General features: G+C 38.3%; 1 protein-coding gene across 1 annotated transcript in view; it reads right to left on the bottom strand.

Annotated features, from left to right (window-relative positions):
* Positions 1–1314: 1314 nt before the first annotated feature.
* BLNK (B cell linker) overlaps positions 1315–21085 on the bottom strand; it is a 65573-nt gene continuing 45802 nt past the window's right edge. The window contains exons 9-17 of the mRNA XM_081074760.1: positions 18886–18955; positions 17206–17233; positions 16330–16372; positions 13951–14035; positions 13484–13515; positions 10295–10371; positions 9393–9476; positions 6847–7002; positions 1315–2047 (exon numbers count right to left, since the gene is read on the bottom strand). Coding sequence (XP_080930886.1) covers positions 1928–2047; positions 6847–7002; positions 9393–9476; positions 10295–10371; positions 13484–13515; positions 13951–14035; positions 16330–16372; positions 17206–17233; positions 18886–18955 — 695 coding nt within the window. The 3' untranslated portion in view covers positions 1315–1927. The remainder of the gene's footprint in view (positions 2048–6846; positions 7003–9392; positions 9477–10294; positions 10372–13483; positions 13516–13950; positions 14036–16329; positions 16373–17205; positions 17234–18885; positions 18956–21085) is intronic.

Genomic DNA, 21085 nt, shown 5'->3' with positions numbered 1-21085 from the left:
TCCAAGAAATCCACCCCAGCAGTGCCGAATATCAACCGAGTGTGGATTAGTCTACTAATCGCATGGCTATGCAACTCCACCTACCTGGAATAGGCCACTTGGGGGAGGAGAGTGGGGATGGGTGGAAGAGGTTGTTATGGAGCCAGAATTACTGCAGTAGCAAAAGGAATTAGTGAGGATTTACTTAATTAGAAAATAATTTCATATAACACCGAGGAAAACAGTTAAACTAGAAAGCTCATACGCCACACTACAAACCAGTGCTTTGCTTTACAAAAGATCAACCCAGTTTTCTTTAAATTGTAAATTATCTCTTCTAGTACATTCTAAATGATTGCATTGTTTTCCTAAAAGGAAAGAAGAAAACCAAAAAACTTTCCAAATAAAATTTCCCAAACCCATTTATATCTTTTTTCATTGCCAAAAATATGTATGGATTATATGCACAGATTAGTTTCCTAGTGTTACCATAACAAAGTACTACAAAAGGGGTGACTAATAAAACAGAAGTGTGTTATCTCCCAGTGCTGGAGGCTACAGATCTGAAATCATGGTATCAGCAGGGCCACGGTTCCTCTGAAACCTATAGGGGACTCCTTCCTTGCCTCTTCCTAGTTTCGGGGTATACTGGCATCTTCAGCACTCAGGCTCGTACATACATCACTCCAATTCTGTCTTCACGGGGCATTCTTCACGGGCATCTCTTCACTTAGTCTTCCCTCTGTGTATGTCTGTGTCTATTGAATTAGAGCCCACCCTAACAACCTCATCTTAACTGGACGACATCTGTAAAGACCCCATAAGGTCACATTCTGATGTATTAGGGGTCAGGACTTCAACATATTTTTTTTGGAGAACATGATTCAATTCATCACATAGCTATTAATCATGACAGTATATGACATTTAAAAATACAGTTACCTTTACAAGTGAGTCTGTAAGTTATTCTGAAATCATTACCTTCTAGCTTTTCAAAATCCTTTCATAGATTGCTATCTTATTCAGTGATCAAGTACATTCCTCATTTAATTATTAGATTTATGTTAATTAGCTGCTTTATCATTTCAATGCTGTCTAAAATACAAGTAGAATAAAAAGCTTTGATATGACAAAGTATAATACATCTCTGGGATGATCTAAGACCTTGGATATGGCTGCTCATAACGCTCTTTTATTCCTTAGTGTTCATCAACGTCTACTTTCCTGACCTTGTTCTGTGGGAAGTTTCCCTAGGCTTTTAGTCTAGTTTTGCTCTCATCCTACTTTGAACCTTATATCAAGTTTAGGGTCCATTTACTAGACATGCAGATCAAAGAGGGCATAATTATTTTTAATAAGCAAAGCTAACAACATAATCCTGGATAAGAACATCTAGAAAGGTCATACCTATATACATCTCCCACAGTTGGGAGCACTCACAAAAAGGAACCATTGTATCCCCCTTATCTGTACTTACAACTATCATACGTTATCTATATTTTATTTTCTACAAATAAAAATTTTAACCAAGACATAATCGTCAAGCATTGTTCGCAGATATCCCAGTTACGTTAGTGCACCAGTGACCGTTGTGGCGGTCTAAATTTCCAGCAGCTTTGTTTTATCCAAGATTATTGTTTTCTTATTTTGAAAATAGAGTGTCGTTTTCTTACATGACTGAAAATACTTTGCATCTGTCTCTTTTAAATAAAGACATTTATTTGGAGAATATTAGTAGCATGATAACTCAACCTCACCAGACAGGAACAGTTCATCAGCTCGTGTGAGCTGCTTATCAAGAAGTGGCCCCCCGCCCAATAGCTGCCTCAATCTTCTATTGTATTACAGGATGATTCATAATCCAAAAAGTGAAGCTTGGGGACTTCTTCTTAAAAGTAGAAATAGAAAAAATGTCTGAAGCAGCGATGTTGACCACCTTTTTTTTAATTTATGAAACTTGAACTGCATATTTCAGTCTTGTAGAATCTTTTGTGTTATTTTGACTGTCGATGAGAACCAGAGGACTATGTTGATGGTTCTTGATAATTTCAGCAACACTTCCAAAGTACTAGAGCAAGAAAACATAGATGAATTATACACCGGCACTTAATGTAACTTTAAGCTCCACTCCTCCCATCTTCTTTCCCTTTCTCAAGTTAGGCAAAGTTATTAGGTCCCCGCTGACATTCTACCAAAAAATGTCTAACAAAAGATTATACATAACCTTCAAGGTGGCAGACCTTGGCCTTTCCTGTATTCATTAAAACTAAAAGCAACTCACAGGTTTAATCAGTGTAAGTGCTTAGAAAAATTACTTCATTGAGTTATAATGTAATATTTTAATTTTTTAATTTAGTGTCAAGTGTATAACTGTCATACATTGAATTTCTCTACATGATTTATGTTAGGTTGAACAGTTTCGATACAAGGACTGATGTAGAATTTAGTATCAGGAAAGAATTATTTCCCAGATTAATTCATGTTTTTGTTTGTTTTCTTTTTTGTATAAATAAGGAAAACTTTATAAACCCTCATATTTCCAGTTTTGCTTCAGCTTAGAGCTAAATTAATGCCTAACTAATAATGGCATCCATGCTAGGCACTTAGCATACATATTTATCTTTTCATATATTAAATTAATATTCTCTGTAGATCTTTTTTATTAGCAATGTAATAGTTAGACATTTATACTCCTCACCAAATGATAATTCCCCCAATTACTACCCCGGTGACATCATATATAGCTGTTACAATTGTAGATTTTAATTTAAGGTTATCATATCTTTTTTCTCAAAAATGATCCATGTTTTGAATGAAAGATAAAATAAATGTAACATGAAATCAAATGCATTGATTATACAAAAGTGCTACAAGCTTACAATCATCAAATAAACGCATTTAGAGACACTTTTTAAAAAGTGGTAATTGTTTTGCGACAGTGCCATAAATTTAGCAATTTTCACCAATTGATTTTATTGTCTTTTAATTTTTTATATAAAGGCAAACATCTGGAATAAAATTTTTAAGTGCCTTTATTGATTATTTAGGTAGCTTCTAAATATCTGTATTTTGAATACTGTGTAGTATTCAGAATACTGGTCAACTTTTTCAAATGAAATACCAGTTGTCTTTTAGATAATTGGCTATCTGTACGGGAGGAGAGGTGAGAGACAGGCACCTATGGGTCTTTGTTTCTTACTTTCTCTTCATTCAGCTCTCTTACAATTGCCAATGAAATGCTTTTATGATATTCATGAAGACATTCATTCTATTTGTTTGGCATAGCATATTGTTAAACTGATGCAGTTGGAAGTTAAATTTATGAACCGAAGAACCAGGAAATGAAATAGCACAACCCCTTAAAAGTGGATTCCAAGGGAGAAGTGTGTTCTGAACCCAGGAAGCATATAAAGAGTTGCTATACTTATACAAATAAACATCTCATTCTGTAAACATCTCATATCTAGTCCCTAAATATTGTTAAGTATTGCTTTATTGTAGTGTTTGGGGATTTAATGTTTGAAGAAGGGAGTTGAGTTGAAATGTTTGAAGTAGGGGGTAGTGTTGAGGCATATTTTTTATTTAACTTCATGAAGAATTGAGCATAATTTAGTTGCATTTCCCCTCAGTGCTCTTTTTTACTATCTAGACTAATTCAGTGTATTCTAGATATTCATACATGGACAGAAAAACAACTTGTTTGATAACTCAAAATCTCTGGTTAATAAAATAAAGCAAACAGATATCAAAACTAGAAAATGGTTCAATACTGTATACAATACCCAAACAGCTGTATAAAAAAGTTAAACAGTTAATCAATTGGTTACTTTTTCTATCCATATACACCCAAACAAATACAGACAAACAAACTTTTCAAAATATCTACATGGTTGGTATCATGTAACTAAAGTTTTCATTTTCCATTCAGATTTTCAGTATATGGGAGAAATCATCGTCTTATAGATAATTGAAGTAACAGTTTTAATGGACTCTGTCAGTACTTCCAGATGCCATTATAAAAGTATACTATTTATTTTGGTATACATAGGCTGGATATGTGAGGAGTGAGGTAAAGCTCTGATCTGTTCATCCTGAGGCAGGGATGAAGATTCTTTAGTCCAAGAGGAATCCTTGTTTATACCAGAGTTTGCTAGCAAGACAAGGAAGTCAGAGCCTCTCTTCGAGTTCCCTATTTATATAAGAGAATTTCAGGACCTCTAAATGGGACAGCTCCTCACTCACCACTAAACTTCATACAGAAGTACTGGAGCCCTGGGGAGGATTTACAATGAAACTACCCATTCAGAGTCACTCTGTCTTACTCAGATCACCACTATTTCCTACCACTGATTACTAACTACTGTTAGGAGCATTGATTTAAAAAGATTTGTCAGATAAATGTTGTAATGAGAATGAAGGTTTTGTAAGCAAACAGTTCTGTTAAGGTTTAACTGGTGTTAAATGATAATTCAATCCATATTTTAAAACCCAAGTTTCAACTTGATAGTATTTGTTTTAAGAGTCAAGAGTTTTGCATTTTCTAACTATCTGAGACTTTATTAAAAGTAAAATAAAACCCCAAACTATAAAACTCCTAGAAGAAAATGGAAAAATCTTTATGAAATTGGATTTGGCAGTGAATTCTTGGATATGACACCAAAAGCAAAGGCAACAAAAACAAAAATAAACACATAGGACTACATCAAACTTAAAAACTTTTTGTTCATCAAATGTGACAATCAACAGAGTAAAAGTTAACCTACGGAATGGGAGAAAATATTTGCAAATCATACATCTGATAAGGTGTTAATATTCAGAATAATAAAGAATTCCTACAACTCAACCACAAAAAATCAAATAAACTGATTTAATTAAAAATGGGCAAAGGACTTGAATAGACATTTCTTCAAAGATGATATACAGATGGCCAACAAACATGACAAGGTGCTCAATATCACTAACCACCAGAGAAATGCAAATTTCATCAGAGAAATGCAAAAAACCACAGTGCGATATCACCTTGTACCCATTAGGATAGCTACTATTTTCAAACTCCAGGAAATAACAAGTGTTGGCAGGAATGTGGAAAAGTTGGATCCCTTGTGTACTGTTGATAGGATTGTAAAATGATGTGGTTATGATGGAAAACAACATGGAGGTTCCTCAAAAAAGTAAAAATAGAACTACTATATGATCCAGCAATCTCACTTCTGGAAATATCCAGGAGAATTGAAAGCAGAATCTCAAAGAGATATCTGCACACCCATGTGTAAATAGCAGCACTATTTACAATAGTCAAGAGGTAGAAGCAACCTAAATGTCCATCAACAGGTGAATTGATAAACAGAATATGGTATATAATAAACACAATGGAATACTGTGTAACCTCAAGAAGGAAAGAAATCCTGTCACATGTTATAACATGGATGAACTTTGATGATATTATGCTACGTGAAATAAGCCAGTCACAAAAGGACCAACATAGTATGATCCTACTTACATGAGGCATCTAAAGTAGTCAAATTCATAGAAAATGAAAGTAAAATGGTAGTTGCCGGGGACTATAGGGAATGGAAAAAGGGGAATTGTTGTACAATGAGTACAACGTTTAAGATATGCATGAGAAGAAAGTTCTAGAGATCTGCTTCACAACATTGTAAATATACTTAACACTACTAAACTGTGTACTTAAAAATGGTCAATATGGTAAATTTAATGATATTTTTACCACAGTATTTTTTTTTTAAAAAAGCACAATAGAGAGCACTCATTTTGCTCTCTAATGACACAAGACATTACTAGTTTGTTTTACAAATGCTATTCTCCTGCCTGTAATCACTCAATCAATAAATTCGTTCATTAATTTAATCAGTACTTATCAAGCCTCCACTGAAGCCAGCCATTGTGCTATGGTTCTGGAAATACAGAGATGAACAAGATATAGTCTAGCCCCTGACTTCATCTATTAGAGAAAACAGACACTTCAGCAATATGACACTTTCAATTCACTTTCTAACAAGTGCTCGGCTTGGAATGGGTGTAGTTCTTTCTGAAGGAGTATTGAAAAATAAATATTTCTTAACTTGAACTTTTAAAATGCCATTTCTCTGCTTAGATTGTTCTTTCTACTTTTCTCCTCATCCCCTCCAACTTTCATTCTACCTATTCAAATTCAACGCATCGTTCAAGACCAGAACAAGTGTCACTCCCTTTCTGACCATTCATAGATTACTCCAGCCGATATTTCAGGGCTTACTTATAGGAATAAGCTAGCTAAACAGAGATGTGGTAAGCATTGAGCTTGGCCCAGATTAAAAAGGAGTTGAAATTTGTGTTTGGTTAATTTTCAAGACCCATTGTAATGTTTTTTGTGTTTTTTTTTCTTGCTGCAGGCCTGAAATCTCATTCTGGTCCAAGGGTGTAGTCTAATGTTTCAACTCAGGTTTCTGCATCTCACTTGATCCTTCCCTGATCATCTACCTTGGTATTTGAATTGAGATCCTAGTTCTTGACTTAGTAGCTTTGGCCACTGACCTTGATTTTTATAACACTAATTCTATTTGACATTTCAATCTTGATTTTTATGTCCTCCTGGACTAAAATACTGAATCAGACTGACCCCACTATGTAACAGGATAAAAGGACTAAGATGCAGCCTTTATATCATACCAGTTTTTCCTCTTTTCTGTTCTCTCAGGATATACTGCCCAAACATAGTACTTTTTATGTATCTATTTATGACATGGATGTAAGCCTTGGACCAAGTGCCCTTATATTTTTTCTCTTCATCTCTGGCATCTAATACAGTATGATGCCATTGTATTCATAACAAAGTTACAGAGTTGGATTAAAAGAGAAATTACTGACCTCTTCACCATTTTTCTTTCTGCCCAAAGCGTACTGTTTTGTTGCTTCAATAAATCGCACAGGGATATTATATACTCGCTTATTAAAAAACACAACTAATGTGTATGGCTGTTTGGAATCATGGCCAGAACTTTTCCGAATAAGAAATGATCCATCCTGTTTATTAAAAGAAAAATGTAATTCTGGTTAGTATCAACTTACATTTCCACAGGTTAGAAATCAATTTATGAAAAATCATATATTACATTCAAAATATAGTTACTTAGTTATATGATTTTTATTATCAATGAGTTTGTTTTATTATTTTCCAAGAAAATATTTCAGTAAACTACATACTTATAGACAACATAAACTTGTATTTTATGGTTACATATATTTATATATACTTATCTCTATAAGTATAAAACATATACTTATAGAAAATCCTGAGATCAATGCACTTTTTGATGCACTAAATAAGATATTATGTTTATAGGATTTAGAAATGCATGAGAGGACACATTAAGATCAAACCTAGAAGGCACTCTTGAGCTAGGAACCATGTCCACAAGTTGCCTATGAATTAAAAAAAAAATCAAACAAATTCCAAAGTACTATAAGAAGGTAGAAAAAGCCACCCCTCCAGCCCTCACTTTGAAGCCAGACAACTCAGTTCCTCCCCGTATGTCCCTGGTGCCTCTCAAGCTGCTGCCCCAGTGCTGGAGCTCAAAACCAGTGAGTCCATCAGCAACATTATTCACAGTGGCCAAGACATGGAAACAACTGAAGTATCCTTTGATAGGTGATTGGATAAAAAACATGTGGTACATAAATACAATGGAATATTACTTGACCATAAGAAAAGATGAAATGCTGCCATTTGTGACAACATGGATGGACCTTGAGATTATCATGCTAAGCAAAATAAAGAAAAAGTTGAGAAATTTTCAGCTGATGAAAATTCTCTCTTCCATACCTTATATTGAAGCAGATAAAAAACTGTAACACAACATTCCAAATTTAAATATTTTATAAAATATTCTAGAATCATATATTCAAAAATTATGAACAGAAAAGCAGAAAGAAGAAATGCAACAAAAGTTGATGAAACTCAGGGAATAAAGTAAAGAGAAAGATAAATCTGTCTCAGAAATGAAGAAGAAATTACAAGATGCCCAAGGGACAACAGCTAGAAATAAAGATTTAATAAATATCTGAAGGAATGTCTGGAATCTACCAAGACGGAGAGAGGGAAAGGGAGGGAGAGAGGGAGGGAAGGAGGGAGGGAGTAAGAGAGGGAGGGAGGAAGGGGGGAGGGAGGGAGAGAGAGAGAGAGAGAGAGAGAGAGAGAGAGAGAGAGAGAGAGAGAGACTTAATAAAAGAATTATAATAAAGCCAGAATGGTTGGTATGAAAATGAAAGAAAGACAAAAAAGGTCCAAAATACATGTAACTTTAGTCCTTAAAGAGGAAAAACAAAACAATGAAACAGAATTATTCTTTAAGACTATAATTTAAGAAAACATATTGGAAATAAGAGAAAACTTAAATCAATAAGAAATAAGAGAAAACAAGTTGAAAGGGCTTCATCTACCTGAAAAACATTGACCTGGAAATAAACTCAGAGACATAGTCTGGTAAAATTGTTAGACTTTTAAAAATATAAAGTCTGCAGAGTGTTCAGACTAAATATCAAATTACATATAAGGGTAAATAAATAAATAAATAAATAAATAAATAAATAAAAACATTAGCATTATGTAGAACAAAACAATCCAGTGGAGCCACACTTTAAAAAAACTCAAACCAAGGATTTTATATCCAGTCAAGATTTCCTCAAGGTTTCAGGCTATGAAAAGCAGTTTTGAATGTGCAAGAACTTCCAGAATAATGTAAACACTGTTCTTCTTGAGAATCTACTAAAAAGTGAGCTTCATCAAACAAAAAGAGATAATTGGGGAAGCCACCAAAGGGACCAATGGAAACCACTTAACATATTTAATTGTTAGAGCTAGGAATAAAGTGAGGGTGGCAAAAAACAGTATGTAATACATTCTGATGAAGTAGGGTATAAGTGAAAAAATGGGAGGACAAAAGAGCGTGAAAGGGGAAAGTGGCACTTTAATCTTAAATTGTCCAAACTGTCCCTAGTGTTCCTACATGATTGGGCTTGGATTCCTTAAAAATCTCTTTCCAGGTACTTTTTGCCATCTTGACCTCAATCTTTTAACCCATGCATTGATCCAACATAGCCTGCTATTTCGGACTCCTGGATGGATCTCATGTAGCACCAAACCTTTCAGACATCTCCCCCTGGAGCTTTCTTCTTGCCCACTGTTTGGAGAGCAGTGGAGCCTATGGATCTTTGTAGAGATGAAAGGACAAGTAGAAATGAGATGAAGGAACAAAAACGGGGCTGCTTGAAAGAGGAGGAGATGGTAATTCCTCTCAAGAAAAAAGATCCCTGCATCTATAATTGTTGCAATGATTTAATTAGCATATTATCAGGATGACAACTGTGCCTATGATAGGCTGAGGGCAGAATATGACATTTAAAAATGGGCAAACCTTGTTTGATCTGTATAATGCCTCTTCGGCAGACTTTCGATCGCAGGCACCAGCATACCACGGCTTACAATGAACGTCAGCTTCCTGTGAGACAGAAGGCATCATTAAGCATGAAATAGTCCTTCATTGCCACCATATCTTTTGTGCATTAAAAACAGAGTCCCGTTGTGCATTACCAAGACAGGCCTAACTACATGTGGACCAGTAATTTGAAAATGAGTTTTATGCTTCCTTTGATCAATCACAGGATTATATAATTGACTTTTTTCTCATTTGGCCTTGGCTGCTAACCTTAGTAATTAAACATAAGACCTATATCCTGCTAGATTCCTGAAACATTTATTCCTTTCTCCTAAGTAAGTTATAATCTCCCTTTCCACTGTGATCTTATTGTTGTTGCTTTGTGGAGTGCTTTATAATTTCCAAAGTGTTTTTACAAATATTATCTTGTTTGATTCTTGTGACTACTTTGAAGACAAGAAGGATAAATGCTATCATCCCTATTTTATATTTGAGAAAGCTTAAAGAGACTTGCCCAAGGGCACATAGAGTCCTTTCTCTTTTTATAAACTGTGCTGTTTTATGTGTTTTCATATCATATGCCTCCACAAGTCTATTCTGTGAAAATTATGTAGTTTTAATATAATCTATGTGATAGAAAGAACAATAAAAACAACACACTGCTAGTTTTAAAGAAACACAAATTATTTAGGGCATCTAGAATACAAATTGGCATAAATGGAGCAAGGTCTTAATAACTGAAAAAAAATTTTCTGTACCCGTCAGCAAATCACAACTCATTAACTGGCTTAAAATATATTCTGTTTCACTCCAAACTCTCTCTTTTAAGAAGACATACACTTTCCTGCAGTTTACTGGTACAATAAGTGTTCATTTCATACCTGTTCTGACAAATTGGAATTAGATGAAAAGCTGGGTAACAGGCCATCCACAGCAGGGCTTCCCCCTTCTGGAAATCCTGAAAGGGATTTGAAAACTCAGTGGATCTTCTTTATATCTTAAGCAGTTACTATGCCTCTACCTCAACACTTTGCTAGGGAACACACACACTGAAAAATCACACACAGCAAAAAGTTCTTAAGAGCAGTGGTTCTCAAACCATGGTTTGAGAGTGCTGGGAATCCCCAAGATCCTTTCAGAGGGATTGTGAGGTCTTTTCCAAATACATATCTCTGTGAAGCCCAATTTTCTTTATATACTTCAAGCAGAAAAATGTATTGCAACAGACGGAATATAGAAGCAGATATGAGAATCCAGTTGTCGCTGTTACTCTGGGCATTAAAGAGATTTCAAAAATGTAAATGCTGTTCTTCCCACTAATTGTTTGGAAAATATAGTTATTTTTCATAAAAATATGTTAACATGTAATAAGTTTAATATTTTTTAAATGGATTAATAAATATGTTGTAAATGTCTGTTTGAATTAACACATTAAATATCAATAGACAGAAACATATAAACCAAAGTTCTTTGGGTCTGCAATGATTTTAAGAGTGTTAAAATTGTCCCAAGACCAAAGCATTCGAGAATTGCTGTCTTAAAAATATAAATTCAGTCTAAATGTGAAGACATGTGAAATAGAGAAAATACTTCACTACATTCGTTCATTCACTCATTTATTCATTCACTGATTCATTCATTGTGTGGCTGCCATGGATCAAGGCATTGGGGATCTGTAGCAGTTAACAAAACAGCAGAATGCCCTGCCCTCCTAGAGCTTAAATTTTAATAGAGTGAGCTAGGCAATAAAGACATAAGTAAATATATATATATATATATATATATATATATATATATATATATATATATATATATATACAATATTACAGTCCTAAACGCTATAGAGAAAAATAAGCAGGGATGGGGGTTGGGGATAGGCTCAGACAAGTAATATGTTTAAATAGGCTGGTCAGGGAAGGCCTCACTGAGGTGACACTTGAGTAAGACATGCAAGTGAAGAGGGAGGAGGCATGAGGCCATCTTAGGAAAGAACGTTCCAGGTAGAGGAACAGTGAATGTAAGACCTGGCCTATTTGAAGAACAGAGAGGGGGCCGCTGTGCCTGGAGTGTTGTGAGGAAAGGAGAGAGAGACAAGGGATGAAGTCACGCTGGAAGTAATGAAGGGGCCAGATCTGTAGAACCCGGTGGACCCCTTGACATGACTTGAGCTTTAACAAGCGTGGTATGGGAAGCTTTGGGAGGGTTTTGGACAGAGTAGTAATGTGATTTGCCTGTCTTTTAACAAGATCACTCTGGCTGCAGGGCTGCAAGGAGATAGACCGGGGGCAAGAGTAGAGAGAGGAGGCCAAATCAGTGTTCCTGCTTGCCCAGGCGTGAAATGATGGTAGCTTGGAACAAATGGCGTCAATGGAAGTAGTGAGTTGCTGGATTCTGGATATGTTTGGAAGAAATAGTCAGAAGGTGTCTGAAGAAAGCAAATGAGGAGGTCAAGGGCGACTCTACGGTTTTGACCAGAGCAACCAGAATTGTCCTTTATTAGAAGGGGAAGTCTGCAGGAGACATGGATTTAGATGAACTAAATACTTCAAATGCAAGTGCCCTGGATGTTCACAGACAGCATGACGTTCACAGTAACAGGAAGGAGCAGTGAGGGCGTGACAGGCCCAGTAAGGCTGAGTCTGAAGGAGAGGCACGCTCTAAAGGTGCGGGGATGGTCCTCCCAGATGGAAGCAGCAAAAGAAGATGGGTAGTCAGGCTCTCCCAGGGCACACAATACAAGGTGGTAGGTGCTTTCTGCAGTTTGGGCAGCGAGGGGACTTCAAAGCTGACATTTTCTGAGCTATGAATATGTGCCAGTCCTGTTCTGTTTTCCACACCTTAGCTCACTTTGTCCTCACATCTGCCCTTTGTGGGAGGAGCAGCCCACAAGACCCCGTTTTACAGACAGGCCTTCCCTGACCTCCTCATCTGAAACAATCACTTCACTGCCTCCATTCCTCTCTGCGACCCCATCCTCTGCCACCTTGTTTTGTTTCTCTTTATAGCACTTTAGGATTTACTTGATATTATATGATTTATCTAGTTGTATATTTTTCCTGTCTGTCTGCTCCAGTAGAATATAAGTTCCACAAGGGCAAGGACTCTTTGCTTTTTTCACTGCTGTTATTCCTCTTGTCTAGAACAGCACCTGGTACATGGCAGATGGTCAATAAATATTTATTAATTGCAAGAATGACTGGGTTGAAAAACAAAAGGCATAATAAAGCTTTACATGGTGAAAAACAAAATTTCTATAGCCAAACCATCTTCACTGTGTTCAGAATTTTTTTTTTTTAAATTGTAGTTATTATATGTTTCATTTATCTAAGGTGAATGAAAAATCTAATTAAAACCTAAAAATTGATTTATTCAGTATAAAAGCACATAATTTTTTGTATATCACAATTTTTCTCTGTATTTAAATTTGTTGAATCTTGATTATTTTGGAATATTTTCCAAATTACCAATGTAAGTTCGAGTTTGTTTTATTTTTTTATTTTTTCCTACATTAAGTAGAAAGCAAATCAAGGTTTGGGCAGTTATGTTCTGCAAGACTGATTTTTCTGGTGCATATATTTTTAGGGTTATGTAATATTTGTCTTAGCAAAATTATCCAGGTATTTGCCAAATCTTTTCAGGGTACCTTTTGCAGATCTATTTTATAATCATTAAAATATATTTTAGATTTAATTTAAACAGCTATAATTTATTGGGGAACTTCTATATACCAAGCACTATGTCAGGTATTTACTGTATGTTGTTTTACTTATTATTTCAAAATAATAAGTTATATTGTTTTTGTAAAAAATAAAATATAACCAGTATTACTAGTAAAATATTCAATCAATACAAAAAAAAGTAAAAATTATCTCAAATCTCCCTACATTCAAAACAACTTTATGAGAAATATTGTTGGACCCATTGTACAGATGAAACAAGCTAGAGAGGACACTGAGCTCCTCCAGCTGGAAGGGGCAGTGCTGGGTTAGAACCCAAGCAGCTCAGACATGAAGATCCATCCAGCCTTAACCACTACCGGATATTACTCTTCAGGACTTCATTTTACTTACTTGGCAGAGGTACGGGTTTTTGACGGCCTTGCCTAAAAAGAAGAATTTCAGATGAATTAAAGGGCGAAGCACAAGTTGAATAAGCTTGACTTTTTGTTTACAGTGAAGTCTCTCTGAATGTGGGCATCACAAAGGAAATCAATGTGACTAGCCAAGGAAACTTATCTAAAGATGGGAAAGGCACTTAAACCTTCAAGATAAGAAAAATTGCTCCCTTTCCTTTTGAAAAAGGAGGAGCCTTGACTAAGGTGTTACATTTTGGTTAAGTCCAATAGTTAACCCAAATATTAGGTCTTTGAGAGTCTAAGCAGTTTAAAAGTTGTTACCTCTTAAAAATGTAACACAAAGCAATGAAATCAGATCTTTACCCAGAACCACGAGCCAACGTCACTGTGCAGTGTAACAAGGCACGCGTTAATGCCTGCAGCAATAGGAGGAAACTTAGTTTTAGAGGAAAGGATTCTTACTTCTGGGCAGGAGGTAACACTGGTGACTGCACACTTTCTTGTCTGTGACTAGACCCTCGGTGGCGCTCAGCAGGTATAGGTTTTTCTGCATTAAGAAAATTCTCATATTAGGATTAGAATGAAATGTCTGTCCCCAAGCCAAAGCCCAGCAACATCAACTGAGAAGCACAGGATTTGGTCCAGGTGTCTTTCCATGATGGTATCTTTCACCAGACTGTCATCCGTTTGCCCATCTGTCTGTGGGGTGATGTGTTTGTGCTATTAGGACCAGGACTCCCACCCCCCAGTATTGTAGGTACATCTTTCCACCTCTGCCTTCATCCCTTGGCAATGTACCTGGGGACTGAAGCTGTGGGCTCTGGGCCTTTAAGTGTATGAGTACAGGTGGGAGATAGAAGATGAGCAAGTTTTAGCTCTACCTCCCCTCCCCTTTCTATGTGGCTTCTATACACGTGTTACTTCACCCTGGGTGTGTCTTCATTAGTCATAAGATGTGGTGTCAGTCATTCCTTACTGGTAGGTGGGAAAATACGAAATTTTGTGAATGATCTACTTTTTTTGAAAGCTTAATTGAGCAAATTTAAGGTTGTCTCTATAGCAATCTCACTTGCACTGTGTTTTCCTGAGGGAGAGGGGAAGTGGGGGACTTATAACTAACAGCACACAGGGAAATGGGCGTAACCTGAAATGTAAGAAATTTATGTTGAAACCCATAGCAGATTGATTGCTGAACCGTTAATAGGTATGATTATGAATTATTTTAGTGCTTTATTCTCCCTCAAATTTGGTTTAGGTTTTGTTAAACTCTGAGTATGCCCATGGTATGCATGGAATGAAGGTTGAGAATTATTGATATCCTGTTATAGGAACCCAAAAGGAATAAAAGTGTAGTAATAAGAACTCAAAGATTCAAATAAACGGTAAGATAGACTTCAGGGATTTTTGCGGTGCACCAAAATTCAGACACTTTGAACCTCTGAAGATCATGTTTCAAGTTTGGGGCAAGTTACTTTGAGCTGCTGTGTGTGCTGTTTGATTCACAACTTTACAACTTGGTAGTTTCAGAAGGAGAAACAGTGAACACATTAGGTCCCCACAGCCAATGAGCTTTGACCACACCTGTTTGGCCCCACCCTCCTGGAGGCTTCCTTTCTAGGTGAGAAGGGGTCGCTCCCCACTTTGGATTTGGATGGTCATTGCCTCTGCTCTTGAAATAAGTCACAAAGGAGATGGCGTGCCAAGCTCCTGTACTGGGAGCCCTTTGGGAAAGAGGACACCTGAGCCAGTTGGAACATGTCATGACCCGCTTCTCTGCTGGTTTTTGGAGGCTCCTAAAGCCATGAAATCTTTATAGGGTTGTACTTACTTCCTGCAGAGGCCCACTCTATGGCTGCACTATCACTCCCAGCTCACTGCTCAACAGGCATGGGGGACTGTAAGGAATGGAAGGACAGCAAGGTAAAAGCATCAAAGGAAAGGCAGATGAAAGCAGGACAGAAAGGAAGTGATGCTCAGAAATAGCCTGGTGGGGAAAAGATGTGGGAACCGATGTAAAAACCTATTGAAGCAATTAATTATTGGAGCAATTAAAGCAGACAGGTGAGTTGTAATGGACATTCAGAAAATGTCCACCGTCCGTGACCAGAGCAACCAGAACACTTCATGTAGCTCTGCCCCTATTAACTCAGGAAATGGTGAGAAGAACACTCACTAAGCTTTTAACATGAAGTACCTTCAAATGTGGAATCAGATGGGTGCAGAAATTTAACTTCAATATAGTATTTTAAGTGTTGAGATTATGCATCATTCTTCTTTCTGGTCCCCCCTCCCAGTATTTTTCAAATACAAATATTTTTTAAAATGGGGAAGCTCTAATAAACGTATATGTAAGGCTTTAGGGTTATGATAAAACAAAGGAAGGAAAGCATTTGAAGATGTACTAAGACAGACATTTGAACCCTGAAAACATTGTTTTGAAAACTTAGCAAAAGAACTGGTTCAAATACACAGATTTTTAAAAATGTCATTACCTAAACTAAACTATTAGTTCTTAGATATATGAATGGCTCTGCATGAGTCTTCACACCAATGTAAGACCGTGGCACTGTTTCTGGCAGGGCATAGCTCTCTGCAAACAGACAGGTTTTTGGAGGGAGACTGGAACCAACCCCAGATACTGCTCAGCAAGCTCAGGTCCTGACCAGCTTTGCTACTCTCCACTCATTGCAAAGGGAAGGCCATTTAGTTTAGAAAATTGACTTTCATACTTACAATTACCTTACAAACAATGAAAGAATTTAGAAAGACATTTATATACAAATCCTTAATAAAAATACCTTTTAGAGGACGTGCTCAGCCTTTAAAATAATATAGATTTACCTTCACACACACTTGAGGCGTTCTGTTGAGAGGCAGATGGAGTCTATTTAAAAAAAGGCAAGGATATTCAATACAGTTGAATGTGGACATAAAAAGCAAAGCAGTATTATTAAACTAAATATTTGGGGAGAACATTTCTTTCATGCATAGCTATTCTTTTTATCACACGAACAATGAAAACCATGCAGTCCCCACTCCAGCTTTTTGCATTCAGTGACAGCCAACTGGAAGTGTCACTTGGTTTGAAGGAACAGGGTCGTCGTGGTTTGGGGACCTCCCTGCTTTGGCAGTAGGGCTGATGGCTACCATGAGCCCCAGCAGATCCCTGGCAGTAGCGCTTGCACAGTGGGCATCTGCCACCTGACTTTGGTCTCAGGGCCCCACTCTCTCAGTGTTTGCTGGGTAATTGTAAATGTCAGGCTACAGAGTAGGTACCAGGTCAAGGAGGGCTTCCTGGAATGGTGGGCTGGTCCAGGTTCCCTTCATTCTGGCCAGAGTCTGAGTGTAATCAGGTCTATGTGTGCATGATATGTAATTGTCAGCCATTAGTTCCCCAGCCAGAGGATTGGGAAATGGACACAGCGACTCCCCATGGGGAAGACAGATGTCATAAGAGGCAGAGAGCCTAGCCGCTGCCTCTGATCTACTTCTGACATTCAGTGGAGCACCAGGGTCAAATGCAGATGAACTCCTCCTGGGAAGCACCTTCCCAGGCTAGCTGAGGATTCCAAGATTCTCTTGGACTGTCCAGGCAGCAGCTTGAGCTGCTAAGATTGCTGTGTTCACCTTAGCTGGAAGCATTGTCAGCTTAAAGAAATGGGTAAGGATAAACACTGGGAGAAATATGAAGCATATTGAAGTGCAGAATTAACTTACTGTCTTCAGTGATGTAGCTGGCTTTTTCCTGGGGGGATGAAAAAAGATGAGCTTTTGTTAAAACACCAAAAAGATAAAGCAGAGCTGTCTACTTATCATTTTACTCTCAAAATTAAACTGGAATCCTGAAAGTGATACGAGTGTGTAGGAAGACTCTCCATGAAGGGCAGAAAGAAATGGAAGCAGGAATTAGTCGTGATGCCCAAACCTCAGATAGGGTCCACTGACAGATGGCAAAGGGGTTAGTTAGGGGTAAATGGCCACCAGTTGCCAGGGAGTCGGCATAACTGAGCTCTCATTCCAGTCCTGCTGCTAATTAGTCTGTCACCTCCAGCCTCTTTGGGCTGTTAGACTAGTTGGAGCTTTAGTTTCCTCAACTGTAAAATGAGGACCAGAATCGGTGTTTTTAAAGGTTGCAATGACACCTCCTCATGACGACTTCTGCCCTGCCTCTAGGTGACTGTTCCCTGCCAGATACCTCCTAGGATTTCATTCCGAACAGAGAAATCCAAGATTAACACAAGTTAGAAAAACACTGTGGTTTTTTAGGCAACCAAAGGTGCTTGCCTAAGCTAACATTCTGTTTTTGTTTTTTTAATTTCCAATAGAGATTGGAATCTAATATTGCTAAGGTTTAATGCTTTTTTTCTGTGTTTATTTTAAATACTGTTTGTCTCTTTCTTGCTTTGCTTTTGACTGAGAGCTGGAAATGTAGCGGAAGAATACTAACAATTCCCAAGTGCTTGTAAGATACCTGGCACTGGGTTAGGCTCTTCACATGTTTTTTAAACATCACAGTAACCTTTTAAAATGGATATTATCACATTTTAGAGATTAGTACACTGAGGCTCAAAGAGACGCAGTAACTTGCCCAAAGTGATAAAGCTGAGCCAAGAGAGAAGTGTGCAGTGCTTTGGTATAAAAAAAACCTGAAATTAAGAATTTCTTTGCTTTACACAAAGGCAGAATTAAGATTATAACCATGCAGGCAAGCTGAGACACATTTATTTAAATGTGCTTTTGCAGTAACCCATTGAGTCAATATAAAATTGTGGGGTCACTGTAATATTAGCACATTACAATCCTCACCTGACAATTTACAAAAAGCCCTTGTAAGCTCCATATGAAAGAATGATTATCTCATCTCACTTTTGGAAGAAACCTTGGCAGTGTTACTTTGATTAAACACTCCAGGATAGGCTGTGTGAAGTGCACGTTTGTTCAGAGAGAAAGCATTAACTGCTTGAAAGAGAAGACACAGAGTAGAAACTAATGGTTAACACTTGCTAGGGGAACTCAAAATGATTCAGGTGCCGAAACCACTGTCTTGTGGAACACTGTAGGTCAGTGGACTCAAGAGGTGTCTGGGAGGAAAGACTACTAGCTTACAATTTCCGCAGAGGCACCCCTAGTCCATCTCGAAGCATGCCATGAGGGTGGAGGAGAACAGGGCAGTAGGGTTTCATTTCCACAATCCCCAAGAACACACCTATTGTGATGTGGGGTGTACCTGTATCTGAGCTCGGACAGGTGTGCCCTTCTGGAGGGAAACAGCAGAAAAGCACCCTCCTCCCCCCACAGACAGGACTCCTTTGTGGATTCCAGGTAGGTTCTGCTCACAGCAGTGTTGGAGATCATCTACTCAAATCTCAGAGCTGCTTCTCTGTAACAGGTACTCACCCAGCCCTGGGCAGCGGGGATGGCACAGCAGGTAAAGATGACTTAGAGTCCCAGGCCCCACTGTTTCGACCTGCACAAACATATACCACAGGTCAGTCTCCAAGTCCTACTCTGGGGCTGATGGTCCCAGTGAGGCGGGCCTTTTTGGCAGGCTCAGAAACACATGCACATTTTTTATTACTTTCAATTAAGCATACATAGGTGCTTACTTTCAAACTATTGGGGAAAACCTGCAGGCAAAGGTGATGAAACATTTAAAAACAAAATGTCTGTTTAATCAGCTGAGAACTACGATATGAGTTAGGGACTCCATCTGAACATTTCTAAGTGTCCTTCTCCTTTACCTCATGGGACAAGCCCAGAGCCCCTGATTCTGTGGGCTCAGTGAGAGCCCCACAAGGGTCCCTATGGGCAGGAGCCCAGAGCTCAGAGTGGCACATATGTGCACACCAGAGGTGCCCAGAGATGGAGGCATAGACTCACCACTCCCGATACATACCTGTAGACATTGCTCATTCATAACCACACTTAAACACCATACCTACACCTAATTTCACATTCGGAGGGTACTCATTCATTCATCCTTGAGTTCTCAGGGCCTTTGCCCATTGCACAGACAGACAAATTGAGACAAGTGGCAAGCTACCACCCAGATCTCATCTTCTGGAGTCAGAGAAGGAACCCAAAGAGCCTTGTCCACTGCACCCAATTTCCCCTCCCCCTACCTGAAAATAGAAGCCAGACAATCATCATGAGGGAGAAAGATGAGAGACAGGCAGAGCTTCACCACTGGGATAAAGAGCAGGCCTGCCGGGATGGGGAGAGGCCAGAATCTAAGCCAGCTCCCTCAACATACCCTGCCTGCTTCCTCTGAAGCTGATGCTCTCCTGCCTGGACGTTATTGCTCAGTGAGACAAAGCCTAGTCATTGAATTCAGTGGAATGGAACAGTTTATTAAGAACCTACTACATTTATAAGTCCACAATATCTAATGGACTTAAGGGCGATACTCTGTAAATATAGGTTAGACCTGCCCTCAGTATATATTATGTTAGTTTGTGAGATAAAGCAGCACACACAGGTAAACATTGAAGTAATAATTACCAAGAATTACTGAGAACCTGGTATGTGTAAAGCACATGAAGGCACTATGTTAGGGGTTGTGGAAGAGGTGAGGAAGTAGAGACAGGCCTCTGCCCTCTCCTAACTTATAACAGGAGAAGACACGTATCCCATGCTTCATCCCACTTCATCTGACAGGACCACCTATTGCAAACACAGAAAAGAAAAGAAGGTCTCACAAGGTATTAAAAAGAGAGATCTGAATAGAGATCTGAAAGTTTACTCTCGTGAACTTGACTAGAGAGAGGCCTTCAGCCTGTCCCTCCGAGCCCATCTGCTCTTTGTCTACACACAAGTCTCCCGCAGTGCCAGTTTCCGTAAACCCTCGTGAATGAGGCAGCCGCACAGAGTGGGTGCACCGACTCCATGTGCAGCCTTCCCCAGCACCCCAGAAAGGAACTCCCACTTCCCATGGAACTCCTACTTCCTATCACCTGACCTAGATGTGATTTTAGAGACGACATTTGGAATTTGTAGCATTTCTTGTGACAGGAAACTGAAATGTCATCTGAATATGTAGTGTGACTCTCACTCTGTTTCGTTAGTTATTGTACCAAATTGATACTGTTCTTCAAATTCTTAATACCTGAGATTGACCCTTAAAATACACTTGGCTACTCATAGATTTTGATGGAAGATTTCAGAGAAGGGGAAAAAAAACCTTGTCTGGAAAATAAGGAAGTAGAAAGAGGGTCTCAGTCAGAATTTCCTCCCAGGGGTTTTCCCTTTTCTTAAATGCCAAGGGCTGCACTGGCCTGCGTTCATTATCGTTGCCACATCTACTGCCTGGCTTTTCTGCAAAGCTTCCCTTTCCTTCATATCTCCAAACAATCTGCCAACGTCTTCCTTCCCCTTCCCTCCTTATAAATAACTTCTGCCATCAGATCAGAGGGCATGCCTGTTCTCTGGTGGTGGGGCAGAATAAGCGCTGCTGGAAAACATATGGTCTTGCACCAGGAAGACAACATTCTAGTTGTTTCTCTGCCAGTAAACTGGCTCTCTGACCTCTTATAAGCCACCGTGCCTCAGTTCCCTCCTCTGTGAAATGGGGACACCACTACCTATGATACCTAACTCA

Source organism: Rhinolophus hipposideros, assembly GCF_964194185.1.
Source record: "Rhinolophus hipposideros genome assembly, chromosome: 15".
NCBI lineage: Eukaryota > Metazoa > Chordata > Mammalia > Chiroptera > Rhinolophidae > Rhinolophus > Rhinolophus hipposideros.
This window is presented reverse-complemented; position numbering and strand designations above follow the sequence as displayed.